At 34.6% G+C, this 21,950-nt stretch overlaps 4 protein-coding genes across 7 annotated transcripts; 1 reads left to right on the forward strand and 3 right to left on the reverse strand.

Moving 5' to 3' along the window:
* Positions 1-1,523: 1,523 nt before the first annotated feature.
* Positions 1,524-7,224, forward strand: LOC111704761 (lambda-crystallin). The gene is made up of 7 exons (XM_023477096.1): positions 1,524-1,648; positions 2,092-2,377; positions 3,056-3,174; positions 3,934-3,998; positions 4,920-5,010; positions 5,983-6,149; positions 6,978-7,224. The coding sequence occupies exons 1-7, from the start codon at positions 1,541-1,543 to the stop codon at positions 7,141-7,143; spliced, it is 1,002 nt and encodes a 333-aa protein (XP_023332864.1). The 5' UTR covers positions 1,524-1,540; the 3' UTR covers positions 7,144-7,224.
* A 1,156-nt stretch (positions 7,225-8,380) lies between these two features.
* On the reverse strand, positions 8,381-9,639 carry LOC111704762 (histone H1-delta). Of its 4 annotated transcripts, none has more exons than XM_023477098.1 (2): positions 9,471-9,639; positions 8,381-9,246 (listed from the first exon to the last, which is right to left on the reverse strand). In XM_023477098.1, exons 1-2 carry the CDS (start codon positions 9,505-9,507, stop codon positions 8,519-8,521), a joined length of 765 nt encoding a protein of 254 aa, XP_023332866.1. In that variant the 5' UTR covers positions 9,508-9,639; the 3' UTR covers positions 8,381-8,518. The 4 variants fall into 4 exon arrangements, with proteins under 4 accessions (XP_023332866.1, XP_023332867.1, XP_023332868.1 ...); XM_023477099.1 differs by having other exon boundaries at positions 8,381-9,241; positions 9,471-9,638; XM_023477100.1 differs by having other exon boundaries at positions 8,381-9,241; positions 9,462-9,638.
* Positions 9,640-9,875: 236 nt separating this feature from the next.
* On the reverse strand, positions 9,876-11,951 carry LOC111704754 (uncharacterized). Its single transcript, XM_023477089.1, has 4 exons — positions 11,858-11,951; positions 11,019-11,183; positions 10,339-10,763; positions 9,876-10,263 (listed from the first exon to the last, which is right to left on the reverse strand). Exons 2-4 carry the CDS (start codon positions 11,181-11,183, stop codon positions 9,933-9,935), a joined length of 921 nt encoding a protein of 306 aa, XP_023332857.1. The 5' UTR covers positions 11,858-11,951; the 3' UTR covers positions 9,876-9,932.
* Positions 11,952-12,336: 385 nt separating this feature from the next.
* On the reverse strand, positions 12,337-14,757 carry LOC111704752 (uncharacterized). The gene is made up of 3 exons (XM_023477087.1): positions 14,167-14,757; positions 13,020-13,369; positions 12,337-12,618 (listed from the first exon to the last, which is right to left on the reverse strand). The coding sequence occupies exons 1-3, from the start codon at positions 14,547-14,549 to the stop codon at positions 12,353-12,355; spliced, it is 999 nt and encodes a 332-aa protein (XP_023332855.1). The 5' UTR covers positions 14,550-14,757; the 3' UTR covers positions 12,337-12,352.
* Positions 14,758-21,950: the final 7,193 nt, after the last annotated feature.

A 21,950-nucleotide genomic window follows, 5' to 3' on the forward strand; every position in this document is an offset into this window, starting at 1 on the left:
TCATAAACAAAGATTCTGTCAATGTTAATGTTAAAGTTAAGATAAATATATATAATCCTTTGACCATAAACCGGATTTTCTTGTTGCCTTTTCCTACTCCTCCACCTCACGTTGCTTTCCTTTTGTTCTAAATTGTTTTTATTTGATTTTGTTTTATTCTAATTTAATATGTATTTATAGCTGCAAAAAGGCAAGTGTTCATTTCCTTTAAATTTCTACCCAGCTCTGCTTGAAAACTAAACTTTCGCTATTAAATAGAATCAATACAACTCAATAGTGCAATATTTATACACTCAGAGCACCCCCCCCCTCCCCACCCCCCTCCCGTATCCATAAAATTGTCAACTAATTTTAATCTTCCATACTTGCTATGCATACATATGTTTCTCTGAAGGGGGAGTTACTATATATTTTAGGCGTTTAAACTTGATTTTCCAGTACAATTGAAAACCTTGTCGATTGAGTATATTGAAATAAAACTCTGAGACAAGTTTCTACTCCGTGAAAATGTATATAGAAGAGAAATGTCCAGAGCCGGCGATTTAAAAAATTCAAGAAAATACGACTCAGGTCTAAGCTGTCGTTGAGCCTTATTTGCGGCTCGGGCTTTCGGATTTAAGTTGCATCTAATTTTCAACAGAGAGTTTAGTTCATATTACCGGTTTAATGTTGTATTTGGCGGATTTTCATGGTTGGAATTGGCGCATTCCGGGTTTTGATGATAATAAGACCCAACATTGAGCCTTATTCTTCACTAAAACCAACCAAGGTCGGTTTTATTTTCATTGGGCCTAACTCCTTAAGTCGAGCCTAAGATCTCGCAGCTGTCAATCACGTGACACAAGCTGTCGTCAGAGTTGGGTCGAAGATTGGGTCTTAAAGTCGGGTTTAAGGAATTACGGCTCGAGCCGAAGCTTTTAAATCGCGGGCTCTGATAGTTTTAAGAAATTGAAAACTATCTAAATCACAATAATTCAATTAAATAATAAAAGTTAAAACTTTTAAATAGCTCATAATAATTGAAATTTTTTAATCTCATTATCTTTGCAACCTAATGGTGTACATTTTTGATATTTCTAGCTTATAATTTTTTAATCTAATATATTATATATTTCATAGTTTGAAATATCAAAGGTCTACAATATTGGGTTGCAAACAAAGATTAGATAAACAATCTCTATGTGGCATAATGGAAGCTCAAAACTATTTTGTTCTTTTTAACATCTCTTCAAAAGAGGAGCTATATCATTGAAAGAAATTTAGAAACTAAATTTTTGCCACAATTACCCATATTTTATAATCCCTATATTTTTGCAACCTGGTTGTGTTAATCTTTGACGTTGATTTAGATTTTTGATCTATCATAATTCATAGTTTGAATATCAAAGGTTACACCATTAGGTTGCAAAGATTTTGGGATTATAAATCAGAGTTTGTGGCAAAAACTCAGTTGTTTTTATCCGAAATAACGGATATTACTCCGGGATTTAGTAACTCCTCTAGGCAGTATCGGGATCGTGGGATCGGGATTAATGTTTTCATGTTCCAGAAAAGCTTAAGAATGAGCGGGAAAGGTAGTGTCGGGATCGTAGGATCGGGATTGATCGGGAAAAGTTGGGCAATGATCTTTGCTAGTGTTGGATACGAGGTTTGTCAATATTTTTGCTGAACATTTAAAAAAAAAAAGCTTTTTGAACATTTCAAAGCCATGGTGCAAAGATTAACACTATATTTACATTTCCTAGCTTGGAAACCCAGATTTACTTGGACACTGAACTTTCTCCATGAAAGTCAATTTATTCAAGTTAAAATTTTTAAACCAAGCTAAGAACATTTCCTTGGTTCTATTAAGTTCCCCTAATCAAAATTTGAGGCAAATCTGGAAAATTTTCAGATCTATATTTGAACTGGATTGAAGTTTAATTTGAAGTATATGTACTCCAGGGAAATCCTAAATAAAAAGAACCAGACTGTGTCGTTTCTGAAGTCTCATCCTTTGTGGGTTACCCTGTAGTTGGTTCGTTTTTAAGAAAATAAGCTTTTAAATAATGTTTACATTTGTAATTTCTATATAAGAAATGTTCTCTGCAGGTGAAACTGTTTGATGTTGAGCCCAGCCAGGTGTCCACCGCCCTGGAGAACATCAAGTCAGAGCTCCTGGAGTTCGAGGAAGCAGGAACACTCCGGGGAACTCTACCAGCAGTGGAACAAGGAAAACTGATCACTGGAACCTCTAGTCTCAAGGACTGTGTCCAGGACGCAATATACATCCAGGAGTGTGTCCCGGAGAACCTGGAGTTAAAGATCAAGGTTTGGACGGAGATCGATGGTTTGGTAGATGAGACAACTATTCTTGGTTCATCAACATCTTGCATTGGTAAGGTTTAGACAGGAAGAAGGAGAGAAAAAACGAAAAAAACAATATTTAAATTTTAAAAATAAGTTCTTTATGATAAAGAACAAATATCACAAGTAAAGCACAAGTATCACAAGTTAAAGAACAAATATCACAAGTTCAAGAACAAGATTCACAAGTTAAAGAACAAATATCACAAGATAATGAACAAATATCACAAGTTAAAGAATAAATCACACGTTAAAAAACAAATTTAAGTAATTAAAGAACAAAATCACATATTTAAGAACAAATATCACAAGTTAAATAACAAATATCACAAAATAGAGAACAAGATTCACAAGATAAAGAACAAATATCACAAGTTAAAGAACAATTATCACAAGCCAAAGAAAAGAAATCACAAGTTAAAAAACAAATATAACAAGTGAAAGAACAAATATCACAAGTTAAAGAACAATTATCACAAGTCAAAGAAAATAAATCACATGTTAAAGAGTAAGAATCAGATGATAAAGAAAACAATTCATATGTTAAGAAAGAAATTTGAAAATATTATGCTTAGAATAACAACTAAATTATAACTAGACATACTTATTAAATAGACTTACATTAGTTTAGGATTGATCAGTAATCAAATTATAACGAATTAGAGTTGATTTATGCTATGTAAATATGTAAAATTATCAAAATGTTTAGTTCCGAGCCTTATCTCTGAGAAACTAAAGAACCGGGAGAGATTCATAGTTGCTCATCCCTGCAACCCTCCATACCATACACCAATGGTGGAGCTAGTTCCTGCACCCTGGACTAACCAGGTAACCCACCCTGGACTAACCATGTAACCCATCCTGGCCTAACCAGGTACCCCACCTTGGACTAACCATGTAACCCATCCTGGACTAACCAAGTACCCCACCCTGGACTAACTAGGTACCCCGCCCTACATTAACCAGGTAATCCAGCCTGGACCAACAAGTTACCACAACCTGTCCTCTCTCATAGTTATTGCTGTATTTTTTAAACTTTCGTTTTAGTTTAAAATTTGATACTTTTCCTGAATCAACTTTTTAAGTGCAAGGAATTTATTCCTGAAAGAAAAATATTATCAAAAGTCTGACTATAGATTTCTTTAAAATAGCAGGTTTATGAAATTGGAGATTATGAGAGTGAAAAAAGAATACATCTAATATCATTCATAACAAAACAAATTTAAACTATACCATTAATATATGTAATATGTAATATATGTATGTATATTAAATGTGTGTGAATAAATCTTTAACAAAATAAAAATTGGTATGAACGGTCCCAGAGAAAACAAGAAAACGAATAATGAATTATTTTTTTTTCGTTCTCACAAAATAACATAAATGATTTTCAGATGGTTTAAAACCAAATATTCTTGCATTGAATAAGTATGACTTCTTGACCTAGCTGAAATAGATTCCATACCAATTCAAGCAAACTTAACACGGATGAAAATCAGTCCCCAACTTTTAAAAACCGGATCGAATTTTAAGTATTACCAGGCCTAGACTCTTGTTGTGGTCTTAAACTTAAATTTTGTTTGTCAGGAGACCCGTGACACAACCAGGGAACTGATGTCAGCTATAGGTCAGGGACCGGTCAGCCTCTCCAGGTAAAATTAGATGGATAGATAGATCGAACGATAGGTAATGGATCCTCCATCTTATTAAGTTTAAATAATTCTTTTCTCGCGGGGTTTCAACAATCTCTTATTCGTTAAACCTTATACTCACCGCAAGGAAGAATGAATTTAACTCTTTTAAATCGATTTGGATTAAAGATCCATTCATTCAAAAGTTTCCAGTTCAGATACATCAAGAACCCAGTCAAAAACTATTTCTAAATGTTATTTTATTTTTCGAATTTCATTTACTTCTCGCATTATTTACATGAATTATAGGTTATGAGAGTAAATTTCAATAAGACTAACTACGGGATAAAACAAAAAATTCTTCTTAAGGATGTCAAATGTAAATGTATACGGCTATCTGTTAAAAAAGTGAACCATTCGAATACAAAGGAACTGATCGCTCGCCTCATACTCCTACCTACTAACACTACATCTAGTGATTTTCTTTCGGATAGTTCGGTTATCGGTCGTTTTTCGCCTATACGTTCTTTCAAGGTCAAAATTTGGCACAATGTCAGATAAGCAAATATTTTTAAATTTTTTATTCTTAACATTTGCATTTCTTAAGTTTGTCAAATTTTGACCCTGGCAGAGGATATATAGAAAAAACGACTAAAAACGACTCAAATTAGTTTTTCAAATTTTTTTTATGATTAAGATGTAGCAAAGTTTAATAAAGGTAAATAATCAATAAAATACACTTTTGAAACCTTGTAAATCTTTTAAATCTTGTAAGTTTTAATGAATCTTTTTTCTGAAAACGATCCAAACCGATTAACAACACTACCTAAATCTTGAATGTTACAAAGATATCAGGTTGCAAAGATATAATGATCAGAACATTTGAGTATGAGGAGAGTGATCAGCTACTCTTCACAAAAGTTGTAAAACTTGTATGTGCAGGGAGCTGCCTGGGTTTGTGCTGAACAGGATCCAGTATGCTCTTCTCAACGAGTGCTGGAGACTTATCCGGGACGGAATAGTTTCTCCACAGGTATGAAGGATTTATCAAAAGTAAGGGTGAATTTCTCCGCATGTAGGAAGAATTTCTCTGCTTGTAGGACGGATTTTCCTACAGATAGGACGAATTACTCTGCAGGGAGAAAGGATTTTCCCCCCAGATTATTCCGAAGTTAAGGACGGATTATTCCGAAGTTAAGTACGGATTAATCCGAAGTTAAGGACGTATTATTCCGAAGTTAAGGACGGATTACTCCAAAGTTTAGGACAGATTACATCGAAGTTAAGGACCGATTATTCTGAAGTTTAGGACGGATATTATTCCAAAGTTTAGGACTGATTATTCCGAAGTTATGGACGGATTATTCCGAAGTTAAGGAAGGTTTATTCCGAAGTTTAGGACGGATTACTTCAAAGTTTAGGACAGATTACATCGAAGTTAAGGACAGATTATTCTGAAGTTTAGGACGGATATTATTCCGAAGTTTAGGACTGATTATTCCGAAGTTATGGACGGATTATTCCGAAGTTAAGGAAGGATTATTCCGAAGCTTAGGACGGATTACTCCAAAGTTTAGGACAGATTACATCGAAGTTAAGGACGGATTATTCTGAAGTTTAGGACGGATATTGTTCCGAAGTTTAGGACTGATTATTCCGAAGTTATGGACGGATTATTCTGAAGTTAAGGACGTATTATTCCGAAGTTAAGGACGGATTACACCGAAGTTTAGGACGGATTACATCGAAGTTTAGGACGGATTACTCCGAAGTTTAGGACCGATTATTCCGAAGTTTAGGACGGATTATTCCGAAGTTTAGGACGGATATTATTCCAAAGTTTAGGCCGGATTACTCCGAAGTTTAGGAAGGATTATTCGAAGTTTAGGACGGATTACTGCGAAGTTAGGACGGATTAATGCGAAGTTTAGGACGGATTTCTTCGAAAGGATGACAGATTTCTCCGCAGTGAACGGATTATATGAATAATTCATATGTATAATAGGACCTGGATGTGGTGATGAAGGATGGGATGGGGATGAGATATGCTCTGATGGGTCCAATGGAAACCATTCATTTGAACGCAGACGGAACGCAGAACTATTGCGACAGATACGGAGAAACCATTTTCAATGTTTCATCTGACTCCGGACCCGTCCCAACAGGGTGGAAGTAAGATTTTAGAACATTTTTAAAATATCTTTAAACTAAAATAATTTCTATCTAAAACTCAATCTCAAATTTTAACTTTATTAATTCAAAAATATTTAGTTTTAATTTTTCCAAACACAAGACTGTAAGAAAGTAACTTTATGTCTGGAACCAGATTTCTCCAACTTTTTTTTTAATCTTTGTGACAGAAACAATCTCAAGAACGGACGAGGGTCAACCCAGGCCGAAATATATTTTCAATAAATGTGGAACTAACATCTACTTTTTTTACTCTACAGAGGTTTGGTCCATCACCATCACCGAATTTTAAATCTACCTGAACCCTGATGGATCCTATAAATTCCTTATAAAGTAAATACTAGAGGTTTGGTCAGAACTGCAACATACATAAATTCTTTTTTTTTGTGTTTCTCACTGAAAATGTGAATAAAAGTATAGAAAGTGCATCTTATAAGATTGTTTTATTCCTCCCGCAAACCAAAATTTTCTTTTTGTTAATTAAAGTTTCTAAATTTATCTTGGTCACCTAAATAAGGAAATGATTACTCTCTCAAACTCTTATTTTAAAATGCTTTTATCTTTACAGCCTGGTGTATTATGATGTGTATGAACAATGCTAGATTTATTAGTCAAATGTTGGAATATCACAGGTTTACACCCATAATATTGCAACGATATAAGAATTTGAAAATTCCTTTGGTTAAAGAAAATGCTAACTCTAATTTTATACACCTTAAATCTTTTCACCCTGATTACCTCCAATATGTTGCAAAAATATAGGGATTACAAAATTAGGTTTGAGGGGAGTAATCAGTTTATCTTGTTCAGACAGGAGAGTGAAGCTGACCGAGCTGAAGTAGCTGCTCTTCATGCTGCTCTGTGTGAGACAGTACCCCTGGAGAAGCTGTATGAGAGACGGGTTTGGAGAGATAAAGGTTTAGCTGCTCTTGGTAAACTAAAGAGGGATTTGGCTAAATCTGCAAAGGATGAATAAACCACTTTAAAAAATCGAAATTTACTGAGCGGAAGGAGAAAAAATGTCCAAAATGTTTCATATAATAAATTTTTATCTTTGAAATAAATGAATTTAGTTCTACTTCTTCTCTTGAAAACACAATCAGAGGAATATTTTATAAACCCCCCCCCCCCTAATTTTCGCTCAATACCCACTAGATTTTTAAGTCAGATGGTGTTTTTTAAGGTGATAATAACATTGGGTAAAAGTACTGAATCTATCTATCCAACAAACGTCAAAACGTTTGAACTGATCGGGCTCAAATTTTGTTTGGGACCTCACATGACTCCAGGGAAAGATGCTCAGAATTATTAAAGGTTGTCTCAAATTAAATTTTTTCGTAAAATTTTTAAAATTCGCAGTTTTTTTTTTTAAATCCGCCAAATTTATTATTGTTTTAGTTTGAAGAGAAAATGCTTAAAAGATGGGCGCGAAGTGCTCTGATATCCTGTTAGAAGTAAAAAAACTTTAAACTTTATATAGATAAACTTAAAACAGTTGTCTCTTGTCCCCAGTAATTCCCATCTTTCGGATCACTCTTGATTTAAAAAAGTTTCTAGTGAATCGAGAGAAAAAACTGAGAATTAGAAAAAATGTCGAACACATTTTAGTGATTTTACTGCAAAAAGTGCAATGTTAAACACTTTTAGTAAAAAAAACTAGTTTGGGATGAATTTTAGGGGAGGAAAAATTTTCCCCCTCCCTCCTCTGTCACTGTCCGAATTTCGACATTAAAATGACTAGAATGACAACATTTTTGATTTCTTTTTATTCCGACAGTCATATAGATTTTTAAAAAAGATTTCCTAGGCCGAGCGCTGCGACCATATGTCAGGGGGGAGGTCCTATAGGCTTAAGTGGAAAAAATTGGAGATGTTCAGGGTTCAGTTTTGCAAGTTACTTTTTTATTTCTTCACCCCAAAAATTAAAATGTTTTAGATCATTTCACTCTTTTTCCCAATTATTCTTTAATAGAAAAACACGCTAATTGAAGTTGAGGTTTTACACATCAAAACAAAAATAATATTTCTTTCGAATCTTAGGATGAGATTACAGCGACGATAGTAAGAATTTTACTCTTCAATTCATAGTCTCAGTTTACTTGTTTTTTTCTATCCAATTGATAACTTTTATTTTATCAATTTCCCTCTAGAAAACTATTTGCAATACAGACACAAAATTCAGTATTGTGGTCGTTAAAAAATACAAAAAAACATACAATAGGAAAAAAATCTATTCCGCATAATTTACAAGACAAAATATTGGTCCAAAACTGGTTGACATATTAATAATACATACTATCCAAATATAACGATATTGGTAGCAACGATTCTAATTTCTCCTTCTTGATGGTTTAGTTTCTCCGGGTTCTACGCTTAGTAGTGGATATCTTCGGATCCTGATTCAGACCAGTGCTCGAGGACTTCTTGACAATCGCTTCATCAGATTTGCTCTTGGGAAGAGTCTTATTGGCAACAGGTTGATCAGATTTACTCTTGGGTGCGGTCTTCTTGGAAGTAGGTTGGTCAGCATTATCACTGCTGGAGGCGGACATCTTGGCAACTGGTTTCTTGGTTCCAATCTTGGGTGGAGACTTAATGTCAACAATCTTGTCGGTTCTGCCCTTGGGGGAAAACCGACAAGCCAAAGAAGCCTTCTTGACTTTGGAAAGGCTTGTTGACTTCCTCTTATCCTTGGACAACGTCAACATCTTTACATTGGACTTAGCTCCAGAGGCCTTTGCGTCCTGACGTCCTGCTGGAGCAGCGAGCTTGTAACAACCCGAACCCTTCATCCCAGTAGACCCGGCCATCACTATCTCACCCTTATCCAGTAACCTTTTCAGGTTCAGGTTCAGGTGTCTCCGAGTATTGGCAGACTTATCAACATCGAACTGCATGGTGATGTAGTTGAAGATGGCAGGACGGGATACACCACGTTTATTCTTCAGTTCTCGAATGGAAGTAAGAACCATCTCTTCATATCTTGGATGTGCTGCTGCTTTCTTCTTGGTTCCTGCTCTAGCCAGCATAAAGACTCTTGATGCTGTCTTCTGAGTTGCTGATATCTCACGGGCCTGTCCTAGTATACGATTTTTGGACCCCCCCCCCTCCTATCAATTTTGTACATGACCATTTATTTGTCAGCAAATTTATTATTATTTATTTTTTTGTTATTTAGGGTTAGGTTAGGTTAAGATACTTTNCTCTCCTAGACTTTACAAATACCGAAATTCGTATGTACTGTATATACCTACAGTACACCCTTCGGTTCAAAATCGTATCCTAGGAAATTACCTATCTCACCCACATAGAATTGACTAGTCTTCATGGTCCTTCCCATTTTGGTTGCTGGATCTAGTGTCGACTGGGATGACTAATAGTTAATACTATCGAAGAAAATGCTCGTGATAATTAACAACGATCTCGGTGAATTGCTGCTGTGAACTGTGACACAGATGACAGTACAACAAAAGTGCACAGAGTATACACATGGTCAAACTGTGATTGGTCCGCAAGGCAAAACCTTCAGCGAAATCGGCGAATGCTATTGGTTTATTTTAAACCCGAAATATTCCTGAGGCCGTTCCTTCCATAAACTACATTCGTCGACAACTTGACGTCTCCTGTAATGGTCGTCAAATGTACGGAGAAAAGTTACTCAACCCCAATAATCCTCCCTAAATATGCATGTAATGTATATGATTCCGATTATTTAGATATACATTTATTAAACAATTTTCTTATTGATATGGAACATTAAAATTATCAAATATAGTTTAAAGATGGTTTCAGATTAAATTCGCGGCTTTTGAAAATTCTCCGTCTTAACGATATATTTCCAGTTTCAGGTTTAGGTTTGGCTCCTTCTCCTTGTACCCCCTTAACCAGGCTCTCTTCTTCCTCTCCGGCTTCGAGGTTTAGAGAGAGCTCATGAGACAGGAGGGATAGTTGATCAAGGACGGATGAGAGTCTAGCACTTGACTCCGGGGTTCGTTCCATCCTCAAGGTTTGTATTCGTGAGGTTGGATTCTCTCTCGGGGGTTGCGGGGTATAGGGAGACATATCAACTGTTATTGTTAACCTGTACATATCCCGCCTAAAACAGAAACAAATTAATAATAATGATTTTTTATATTATCTACTTAAATGTAATTTAATATATATCTATTACCTCAAGGTTTGGGTGAGAATTCTATTTTTCTCCGGGTTCAGGATTGAATAGAAACTGATTCTTTCCTCGGGTTCTTTCTTCTCCAGGAAATGCCCGGTACTGGAGAGGGTTCGGTTCTCCTGTGCCTGGTCAACCAGAAAACATGAGAGTTCGGAGAAATAGTTGATCAGGATTTTAATCCTTTTGACCAGGGATTTATGGAGCTCTAGATCCTCTGTATTGGAGACAAGGATCTTGGCAGCAGCTCTAACCTCCCACACTGCTCGCTCCGTCCTCACTAGAGGATGTGTCTCCGCTAGCGGGTTCGTCTGAGCTCCGCCCAGCTCCTTCCAAGATAGATCTACTCCCATCTCACACATTCCAACCAGGAGAAGGATCTGGTTCTTCAAGATCTCTGGTTCCTGCTCGTACATATTCTCAAATATCTAAACAACAAAATCCAAGAACGGATTTGGAAAATTCTACAGACACAGTGAAACCCATAAAAATGTAAAATAGAAAGACGACTTTTAGACTCAAGTTATGATTTTCAATAGGTTTAATAAGTTGATTTTCAATTTCTTTGATGAAACTATTAACTTTAGAACAACTTCAATAGCACATAATTTGCATGTCTAAGGCTATCATTTTATGTTTTTTACCCCCCCCCCCCCCAATTTCCCTGGAGCGGAATATAAAACCTGTTTAGCAATCTTCTTTGTTTCTATGAGAATAATGATGGATAAAGCTGTTGGATCAACAATCTTCTTCAAGGTTGAGATTAGGTTCTCCTGAGCTAACCTCCAAACCTGTCGGAGCAATCGAACCATCCTCCGGTATTCGTCCTTCTCCGGGTACAGATACATCTACATAGAAAGATTTTAATGATACAGTTTATAAAAATAAAGTAGTAATCTCTGTTTTGTCTGTCGGTATGTTCGGATCATTTAACTCATGAACCCCTAGACCAACTTGCTTCAAATTTTAATTGGTTTGGAAATTCTAAGTTGTGTGTAGTTGACTTTTATAGCCAAAGAGTTGTTTTTCAGGTAAAGCTGGGTTCTCAAGGTAGAATGTAATAGAAGAGTTTAACATGATCTATCAGCATGCAAACATGAATTTGAAATAGAAAACAATTGAGAACAGTTTTTCATAAGAGAGACCGGATTTAATGAATTTGAGCCAGGCTCTAGAGACGGTTAAACCACGTATCTTGAATCAGTAATTCAGGATTTGTCCCTGTCCCACAGAACCACTGCAGAACCACAGATTTGAATCAACAGTAGGAAGTTAAGCAACCAAGCTCAAATTCATTAAATTCGGTCCCAGGCCCAACATTTTTTCCTTTCAAAAAAAGAGCACGAATAAAGATTGTCCAGTAACATGGAAATAAAGTAACGACAATATCATTTTAACAAAAAAAATGTTAAAAATATAAATATAAAAAGTAAAAATATATTGAATGAAAGCTTGATATTAGTAAAAGTAGGTTAACAATTTGATGCTGCGTAGTTAAAAGACGATCTTCAAATCCTTGTACCTGTAAAACTGCTGGGACAAGTTCTGGTTCTACGATCTGGAATATCCGAGCTGAGGTTTGGATCGTGGCTGCATACTCCAGGTTCCTAGTGCAGCGAGAANATCCGGAATTATTAAAGGAATTTTTATTCCTTCTAATCTGGAATCATTAAAGGGATTATTTACTTCTAATCCGGATACCTAATAACTAAAAACAGATTGGGTTTGACGATGTTTAGGTCCTAGGATTACAAATAACAATTTGTTTTGCCACAAACTCAAATTTTCCCATCACTTTTTCTCTGAAACTTGATGGTTTAAACCGTTGAAATTTAAGACCATTAGATCTAAAAGAATTCCTAGTTTAAAATATCTAAGGTTTATGACATTGGGTCTCAAAGTTTGTGGCAAAAACTCAGTTACTCTGTTTGCCAGTAATAATAACCTTTTGGTTTGATTATTTGATTCATAAAATTCATTTTTCCAGTCTCTTGGAATAATGTCAGTAAGCTTTCTCTCACCTATCAACTAAAGACTGTAGATCCTGTTCACTTCTCAGCTCTACCTCCTTGGTTGAGTTTAGAGCTTCCAGGACTAGGGTCTCCAATGGGTTCTCAACACTACCCAGTGTTCTACAGTATACCCGGAGCAGTCCTGTATTCATCTTCTCCTCTAGAACCTGAACCAGGTCCCTCACACCATCTGCACTGGTTCCAAGATATGAGCCTTCCTCAGGTTGGCAGGTTTTCAGGTTCTCTAACCTGTCCGCTAGTCCACGTGACACTAAATAATGTGCGGTTGTCATCGTATATATTATTAGACTAAAGACGACGTTCTATTTAAATTTTTATTTCTTCCAAGTTTTCAAACAGTATGGATACACATAAACATGAAAACAAAAAGAAGCTCTCAAATTTACAGCGTCTCTTTGTTTACTTGTAAACTTATAATTTCAAAAAAAACTCGTTAGAAATCAAAACTTGAATCGAAAAGTCGTCTTCATTGCATTGATATAAACGGAAGATATAGGAAGATGCCATTTCATACATCTTATTTTGTTTTTGATGTTGTTATAAAACAAAAAGTTTTAAAAGTAGTTTAAAATACAAATTATTTGTTTAAGTTCTTTAAAAATCTATAGTTTAAGCTGTAAAGTGTAAACGGATGTATATGTTTATCCGTACCTAGAGAAATCTCATCCTCGTCCTCAGCACAACAGATCTTCGAGACTTGGAGGCCGTATCGGAGAATCTCAGTGACGAGGTTGCACAACTCCGCATCCGAGGTTGTCTCGTCCTCCAACACCTGGTCCATCAGGTTCAAGAGGAACCCAACCTTGGACTTCGTCACGCAGTTCTTCTCAAATATCACGAGAATCTCTGAGATGAAGGTTTCCAGGTTTCTGAGAATAAAGGTTTTAGTCTCCTCTGATTCTCCGTCTATACAGTAGAATAGGTATGGGAGGAATATTTTTATCAGTTGAACTCTAATATTTACTTCTTCTCTCTGACTGGACACCGGACAATCCAAATATCTTAACAAAAATAGATTTATTTTTGAAATTGCTTGAGTACTTAGGGGGAGATAATACTAAAGGAGTTTAGGGACAGAACTAAACTTTACATCTCCTGAGATGGAATTTAAAGAATTTGAGCCGCGGTTTAAATCCACCAAAACCCGGTTTAAATTAAGCGCCGGCTTAAATATTGAAACATTTGATACAAATTTAAGTGAAACCAACCATATTTAAGCCGCGGCTTAAATTTAAACCGCCGCTCAAATTCTTTAAATTCGGCCACTGAACGTTAACACAACGTGATAGAAGCGATCTAAATTCCAAGTAGCTTCTGCTTGACACCTCCCTTGATTGAAGGGTTCACAATCATCATCAGGTTGAGTGACTATAGCCAGCTTCCGGTAGTATCGTGCTTTGATTTGATTTCCTTAGCATAGGGTGCCTGGAGAACGGTGTGTGGACACTGGCCCTTAACATCCGCTGGCGGTCTGGGGATCCAACAATGGTGGTCTACCACAATCTTTTCTTTTATTTATTTATTTGAGTATTCCAGCAATATTGTTTACATAAATTTTCATTAACTACATTTTTCATCTTATACTCATGAAAAGAAAAAAAATCAGATATCGCGTTCAAGAAGTAACTTAACTTAATTGGTTAAACAATTCAAAGAGTAATCAGTTTGAATCAAAAACTAACAATTATGAATTGAATTGTTTGAAAATAAGGAGAAAGAAAAAAGAAGTAGAATAACAATTAGATCCGAAGCAAATTGCGGCATAAAAAGCAAATCCTAACTGTAGAGAAAATGTTACCTTTCCCCCGTAACTTTCAGAAAATTTCTGATTTTCTTTCCAACAGACTTTATGAGCTCCAGACTGTTACTGTTTTCATCTCTACTCATGGATTCGAGATTATCCAGGACGGATTCGGTTGACTCCCGGAGTAGGTTGAGAAGATCCTCATCAATCCGCCGGAGAGCAACAAGACATGAGCTGACAGGATCAGGGTTCTCGGAAGATTCTGGAACTAGTTTGCTTAGCTCCCGGAGCAAACCTTCTACGGATTGTCCTTGTATGGCTGGGACGGAGGAGTGCTCACTCTGCTCAGGTTTGAGTTTTAGCAATGATTCCGCTAATTGAAGAGTTGATTTCCATCTTAACTTTCTCAAACTAGTTTCAAAACTTGGTTTTTCCATTTCAAGCAGATATTTAATATCACTATATTAAAATTTGAAGGAGCGAATAGTCTCACGTCCGCACAATGATGTTTACAAGTGAGAATTGAAAAATAACCGCCTTGTTTTCATATTTTGTCAGCTGATTACTCCAGGTCCTCTGATTGGTTGGCTCCAGGTGGTTTCCAACCCGTCTCAACTCCAGGTATATCAAACTATCACGCGGGGTTTAAATACTATTATAGTAATATATTTCTGTTAGTATTCATTTTGTCAATTTGGTTTAAATTCTAATAGGTTTAAACAAAAAAAATTACGACGCAACAAAGTTCTCTAAAGTTCTCTAAAGATCTCTAAAGTTCGGGATTATAATTGGTGGGGGGGGGGGGGGGGGGGCACTCTCACCTTCCCTTTTTGCTCCTGAAATATGCCGAATACCTATTCTATAGGAAGGGAGGAATGTGAATAAATTGAATTCGCGGATTTGTAATAATTTATCTTTGCAGACAAGATTGCACATTTTCCTTAATTATCTAAACAACAGTAAACTAAAAATGCACAATTAACTATACAGAATATAAAAAGATTCTATTTTGTTCCTATATTTATAAATATTATTAGAGAAGAATTTAATTTTGTACACCTTTATGCATTATGTACGCTACTGTTGTAATATTTGGGTGTGATGGCCGTTATGCTTTGTCATGTCAAGGTTTGCATGAATTTAACAGATATTGCATGATCAGCTTTAGTTATTTAGTTGTATTTCATTATTCACTATTTAGAGTTGTATTTCATAATTCATTATTCATAATCCCGAAAAGATTCCAGATTGAACATTTTTTTAACATTTTTTTCCATCTTCTTTCCTCTCTTTTCTAATTTTTTCCTTCTTTTCTTCTTCTTCTTCTTTTCTTTTTGTCTCCTCTTTTTTTCTTCCTTCTTTTTACCCCCCCCCCTTAATTTCTTGTTGTTTACTTCCCTGTTCTATCTCTCTTTTTTCTCTCATCTTTTATTTTTTCTTCCCTTTTCTCCCATCTTCCTTCTATTATCGTTCATTTTTTCTTCCCTTTTCTCCCATCTTCCTTCTACAATCGTTCATTTTTTCTTCTCTTTTTTCCCATCTTCCTTTTAACATCGTTCATTTTTTATTCTCTTTTCTCCCATCTCCCTTTTAACATCGTTCATTTTTTTATTCCCTTTTCTCCCATCTTTCTTCTATACCATCGTTCATTTTTTCCCTCCCCTTTTCTCCTTGTCTCCTCTTTTTTTCTTCTCTCAATTTTTTATTCTTTTACTTTCTTCTTGTTTTCTTCATCTTTTCTTCCCTTATTTCCATTTCTTTCCTTTCCTTCTTTCCCATTCTTTACGTCGTCTTCTATTCTTCTATTCTTCTTTTCCTCTTTTTCCTCGTAATTCTAGAGCTGTAAATACCGCGGCGTAAATTTAAGTATATTGCTCATTCATACGCATTACGCACTCTGTCTGCTGATGAGAAGAGTTGAGAGATGAACTGGTCTGAACCCTGAGCTGAAGATGTTATACCTGCCTTCTTTTGGGTTCGCACAGTTTCTCCCCCTGCTCAGCTGAGCTGTAGTGTAGTGTTAAGATACCCGGAGTAAACCTAAACAAAAAATACGTTCCTTCAAATTTCAACTTATGTATTCAATAAAAATAATACAATTGTGATAGTGATGACAATTACATAATGGTATAATTGTGAGACTGATTAAGGAAATATTAAAGAATGGAGAAGAAAGAAAATAATCCAACCCGACATAATGTACATTTTACATTTTATAAGTTTGTAGAGCAACTTCCCTTAAACAACATTATGGAGAAACCAGAGAATCGAAAAATTTGAGAATCTGAGATCCGAAAAATGGATGAAACGGGAGAGGGTAAATTCGAGGAGAAGATCTCGAACCTGAACCTCATCTGCTGTTATCTCAACTATGCACAGAGGTAATGTATCAATGCTATTAGCTATTTATTGGGAGTTTATGGAGAAGGGATTTGAATACTTGCCACAAACTATAGCATCTTTGCAGCCTAATAGTTTTCATTCTTTAAAATTTCTAACTGACTACTTGGTCTAAATCAAAGGTACTACATCAGGGTTCAAAGATAAAGGAGTTTGTTGCAAGCAATCAACTACTTTATGAATTTTTGTAAACACTCCTCGTACCATGTGCATGGTGACAAAAGGGAATGATAGTTTAGGATTTGAAACACGTCAAACAAAGACTACATACATATTACATGTATATTAAACTTGTTTTTAACTAAACAATTAACAATAAACAAATGTGCTCTCCTAGACTTTACAAATACCGAAATTCGTATGTACTGTATATACCTACAGTACACCCTTCGGTTCAGTATTACTTACACACACTACCTAGGTATACAAACACACATATCTGTCATACATGACGTTTCCGCCCCCTGGTTTTCAATAGTGACTTCTTTAATTAAAGAGCTATCGAGAAGAACAAAAATATTTTAGATTTCTGAAATATAACCGAATAAATTTGTTGATTTCATATTTAAAATTAAAACTGCAGGAGAGCTTGCTCTGGTACCGCTTGATTTTAAAATAACTATCGTGCCAAGAAAGGTATATATGAGAATACTTTTAAGTCATATATCTATATATATTTATAAAGTAGTAATATTTGTTCAGATATCCGATCATAACTCATGAATCCCTGGACCGATTTGCCTCAACTTTTGATTTGGGAACTCGTCACAAGAATGTTCTTAACTTTGATTTAAAATTCAAAGTTGAGGGGGTCGACTTTATAATTCAAAGTTGAGGGGGTCGACTTTATAAATGAAAGTTTTATTTTTCAGTTGTGATGTATTCTTATATTCATATGTACTTTAAAGAGAACCCCTTGAAAAATCACTTTCCTAACAAGTCTTCTTCTTTCTCTTAGTTTCTCCAATTTTTATGCTGTTTTGAAAAAATTGTTTTGCTGTGACTATTGTGTTTAATTTATTTTGTTCGAATTTCAAACTTCAGTTTTCCTTATGTCTTAAAAATACATCGGATGGAATTCAGAACATGAACATCTAGTGATTTAAAATATTTTTTATTTGCATCCCATCATTATACCTGTGTATACTCAGGGTCGGAGATGAGAATAGTATTGTATGTAAGGACTCCTGTGTATACTCAGGGTCGGAGATGAGAATAGTATTGTATGTAAGGACTCCAGTGTATACTCAGGGTCGGAGATGAGAATAGTTTTCTATGTAAGGACTCCTGTGTATACTCAGGGTCGGAGATGAGAATAGTATTCTATGTAAGGACTCCTATGTATACTCAGGGTCGGAGATGAGAATAGTATTCTATGTAAGGACTCCTATGTATACTCAGGGTCGGAGATGAGAATAGTATTCTATGTAAGGACTCCTTGTATACTCAGGGTCGGAGATGAGAATAGTTTAAGAAAACATTTTCTTAAACTTTCCAGACTTGTAATACACATTCAACAACATGGATCTATTTAACAAAACTGCAAATTATGAAATTTAGACGAAAATAATGTTTTCAATATTAGACGGTTAGAACCGATTTTAAAAATATCTTTGAAAGCATCATGGACTATTTGAACCGCCATGGTTCAACCTGACCTGGTTCCAGCAGAGCAGGTTTACTTCTTGAGGTTACCTGTCCAGGTGTCTAGCAAAAACAGTTTACTACTTGAGGTTACCTGTCCTGGTTCTATCAGAACCAGTTTATTACTTGTCAACCTGTCAACCGGTTTACTACTTGAACCTACCTGTCCTGGTTTTAGCAAACCGGCTTTACTACCTAAGTCAACTTGTCCTAGTTCTAGCAGAACCGGTTTACCACTTGAACCTACCTGTCCCGGTTTTAGCAAAACCGCTTTACTACCTGAGTCAGCCTGTCCTGGTTTACTACTTGAATCTACCTGTCCTGGTTCAAGCAAAGCCGGTTTACTTCTCTTGAGTCAGCTTGTTCTTGTTCTAGCAAAACCGGTTTACTACCAGGGTCAACATGTTCTGGTCCCAGAAGAACCGGTTTACTAACAGGGTCAACATGTTTTGGTTCCAGTAGAACCAGTTTACTACCAGGGTTAACATGTTCTGGTCCCAGTAGAACCGCTTTACTACCTGAGTCAACCTGTCCTGGTTTACTACTTGAATCTACCTTTTTGGTTCTAGCAAAGCCGGTTTACTACTCTTGAGTCAACATGTTCTGGTCCCAATAGAACCGGTTTACTACCAGGGTCAGCATGTTCTGGTCCCAGTAGAACCGATTTCCCCGGATAAGCCGGCCATGTGTAAAATGTGTACCTTGGCTGGAGAATTCAGTTTTTCTATTTAAAGTTATGTGTCGCTAAATACTAAAGCTGAGATACTTTCCAACATTTTTGAGAGAATGAAGGGAAATTTATAGAGACAGGGTCGTATCTTCTCCCCCTTCCCTTTCTCCCAACCCATCCCTAGCTCCAGGTATACTTAGCAGCAGGCAGTTTGTTTAATTTTAATTGATCTTTTTTAACTGGGGAACTCTAGTCCTGTATAACTGGTCAGAATATTTCTAATATCCAGCTTTCAACTGATTTAATCTTAACTCCATCTTCAAGTATTTTTTTTACAAAAAGCACGAACATTTTATTATTCAAATTAGAGAGACTATTCAACCCAGTTTTTTTTTATCAAACTGACCCTTTATTTTGCATTAATCTCTTAAATCTGGGATTTTAATTTAAAAATTAACTAATTCTTTAGAAATAAATTAGCGGATTTTTACAATATATACGAACCATTAAATGGTCTATTGTATATTAAAGGAACCCCAAAATATAAACTAAAATCCTTTTAATGTTGGTTATTGGAATAGGAAAATTTATAAAAGGGTGATTTGCGAACTAAACTAAACTTTTAAAGTTTGAAAATTTCAAAAACGTTTCTACAAAGATTTTAGTTTTCCCCTGAAAGTTCATTTAATAATAAAAATCATGTTTAAATAATGCTTATAGTCAAAACTAATGTACAGTTTGACTTTTTACCAATGTTTTAAAAAATATTTGGCAAAAGGCCACAGTTTATGTCAACAAATTCATTATTCTGTATGTAAACTTCAAAACTTTTAAAACTTTTTATTGTTGTATTCAAAATCTCAGTAACTTTTGGCGGTTTTGCTTCATTTAAACCTGCTAAACCCTGTAGGACAGGATTAAACTTTCCTTTTAAAAGACGAGTTTACATAGTTCGTTAAAGATATGTTTAAAGACGAGTTTACATAGTTCATTAAAGATATGTTTAAAGACAAGTTTACATAGTTCATTACAGATATGTTTAAAGTCAAGTTTTCATAGTTCATTACAGATATGTTTGAAGAAAAGTTTACATAGTTCATTACAGATATGTTTAAAGAAAAGTTTACATAGTTTATTAAAGATATGTTTAAAGACGAGTTTACATAGTTCATTAAAGATATGTTTAAAGACAAGTTTACATAGTTCATTACAGATATGTTTAAAGACAAGTTTACATAGTTCATTAAATATATGTTTAAAGAAAAGTTTACATAGTTCATTATAGATATGTTAAAGTCGAGTTTACATAGTTCATTAAAGATATGTTTAAAGACAAGTTTACATAGTTCATTACAGATATGTTTAAAGACAAGTTTACATAGTTCATTACAGATATGTTTAAAGAAAAGTTTACATAGTTCATTACAGATATGTTTAAAGACAAGTTTACATAGTTCATTAAAGATATATTTAAAGACAAGTTTACATAGTTCATAAAAGATATGTTTAAAGACGAGTTTACATAGTTCATTAAAGATATGTTTAAAAACAAGTTTAAATAGTTCATTAAAAATATGTTTAAAGACGAGTTTACATAGTTTATTAAAGATATGTTTAAAGACGAGTTTACAAAGTTCATTAAAAATATGTTTAAAGACGAGTTTACATAGTTCATTACAGATATGTTTAAAGACGAGTTTACATAGTTCATTAAAGATATGTTTAAAGACCATAGTTCATCAAAGATATGTTAAAAAAACGAGTTTACATAGTTCATTAAAGATATGTTTAAAGACGAGTTTACATAGTTCATTAAAGATATGTTTAAAGACAAGTGTACATAGTTCATCAAAGATATGTTAAAAAAACGAGTTTACATAGTTCATTAAAGATATGTTTAAAGACGAGTTTACATAGTTCATTAAAGATATGTTTAAAGACAAGTCTACATAGTTCATTAAAGATATGTTTAAAGACGAGTTTACATAGTTTATTAAAGATATGTTTAAAGACGAGTTTACATAGTTTATTAAAGATATGTTTAAAGACGAGTTTACATAGTTCACTAAAGATATGTTTAAAGACAAGTTTACATAGTTCATAAAGATATGTTTAAAGACGAGTTTACGTAGTTCATTAAAGATATGTTTAAAGACGAGTTTACATAGTTCATAAAGATATGTTTAAAGACGAATTTACATAGTTCATAAAGATATGTTTAAAGACGAATTTACATAGTTCATAAAGATATGTTTAGAGCCGAGTTTACATAGTTTATCATATATATATATAGTGGACAGGTTAAGTGTGCTAACTCCATCTGCCCGGCCCAGCGACAACATTATTGTTTAACTATAGAGAATATTTTGCCTGGCCTTATTTTGGAAACATTCTTTTAATAATTGAAATTGTTTGTGAAGTTTTTTTAATACTTTAATCATAATACTTACAGTCGGAGTCTCGTACAACTTTTTATGTACTTTGCTATGTACCTATTTCTGATTTATTGCATAACTTTAGTTATTGATCTTTTTGGTACGCTTTTATTTGGTCTTCATAAACATCTTTAAAACATGTCTTTTATTCGTCTTGTCTGTCGAAACAGCTGAACCGATCGGGTTAAATTTTTTTTCTTCGGAACCTGAAAGAGCCCAGGGGTGGTATTTGACATTCAGAATTTAGAATTTTAAAAATTCATGAAATCATGCAAAAAATTATTACTTTTTTTAATGTTAGTTTGATCATTAAACAAGAGAAAATACACCATCTCATGTACAAATATACACTTTTATATTTTACGGCTAGTTTTATCATTATACAAGAGAAAATACACCATCTCATGTACAAATATACACTTTTATATTTTACGGCTAGTTTTATCATTATACAAGAGAAAATACACCATCTCATGTACCTACAAACACTTTTATATTTTATTTCCCCGTATAAAACTTTATGTTCCCTACCCAGCCAACTTTTCCTCTGCTTATACTTAACTTTCTTTTGACCTTCCTTTGATAGTGTAATTTCATATTTGTATTCTAGTAATTATATTCAAGCACTATCATGCATTCCACGTTGTTGAACCGGTTCAAATTATGGGCCATGGGTCAAATACCAAAAC

The sequence above is a fragment of the Eurytemora carolleeae genome, unplaced genomic scaffold (genome assembly GCF_000591075.1).
Source record: "Eurytemora carolleeae unplaced genomic scaffold, Eaff_2.0 scaffold622, whole genome shotgun sequence".
NCBI lineage: Eukaryota > Metazoa > Arthropoda > Copepoda > Calanoida > Temoridae > Eurytemora > Eurytemora carolleeae.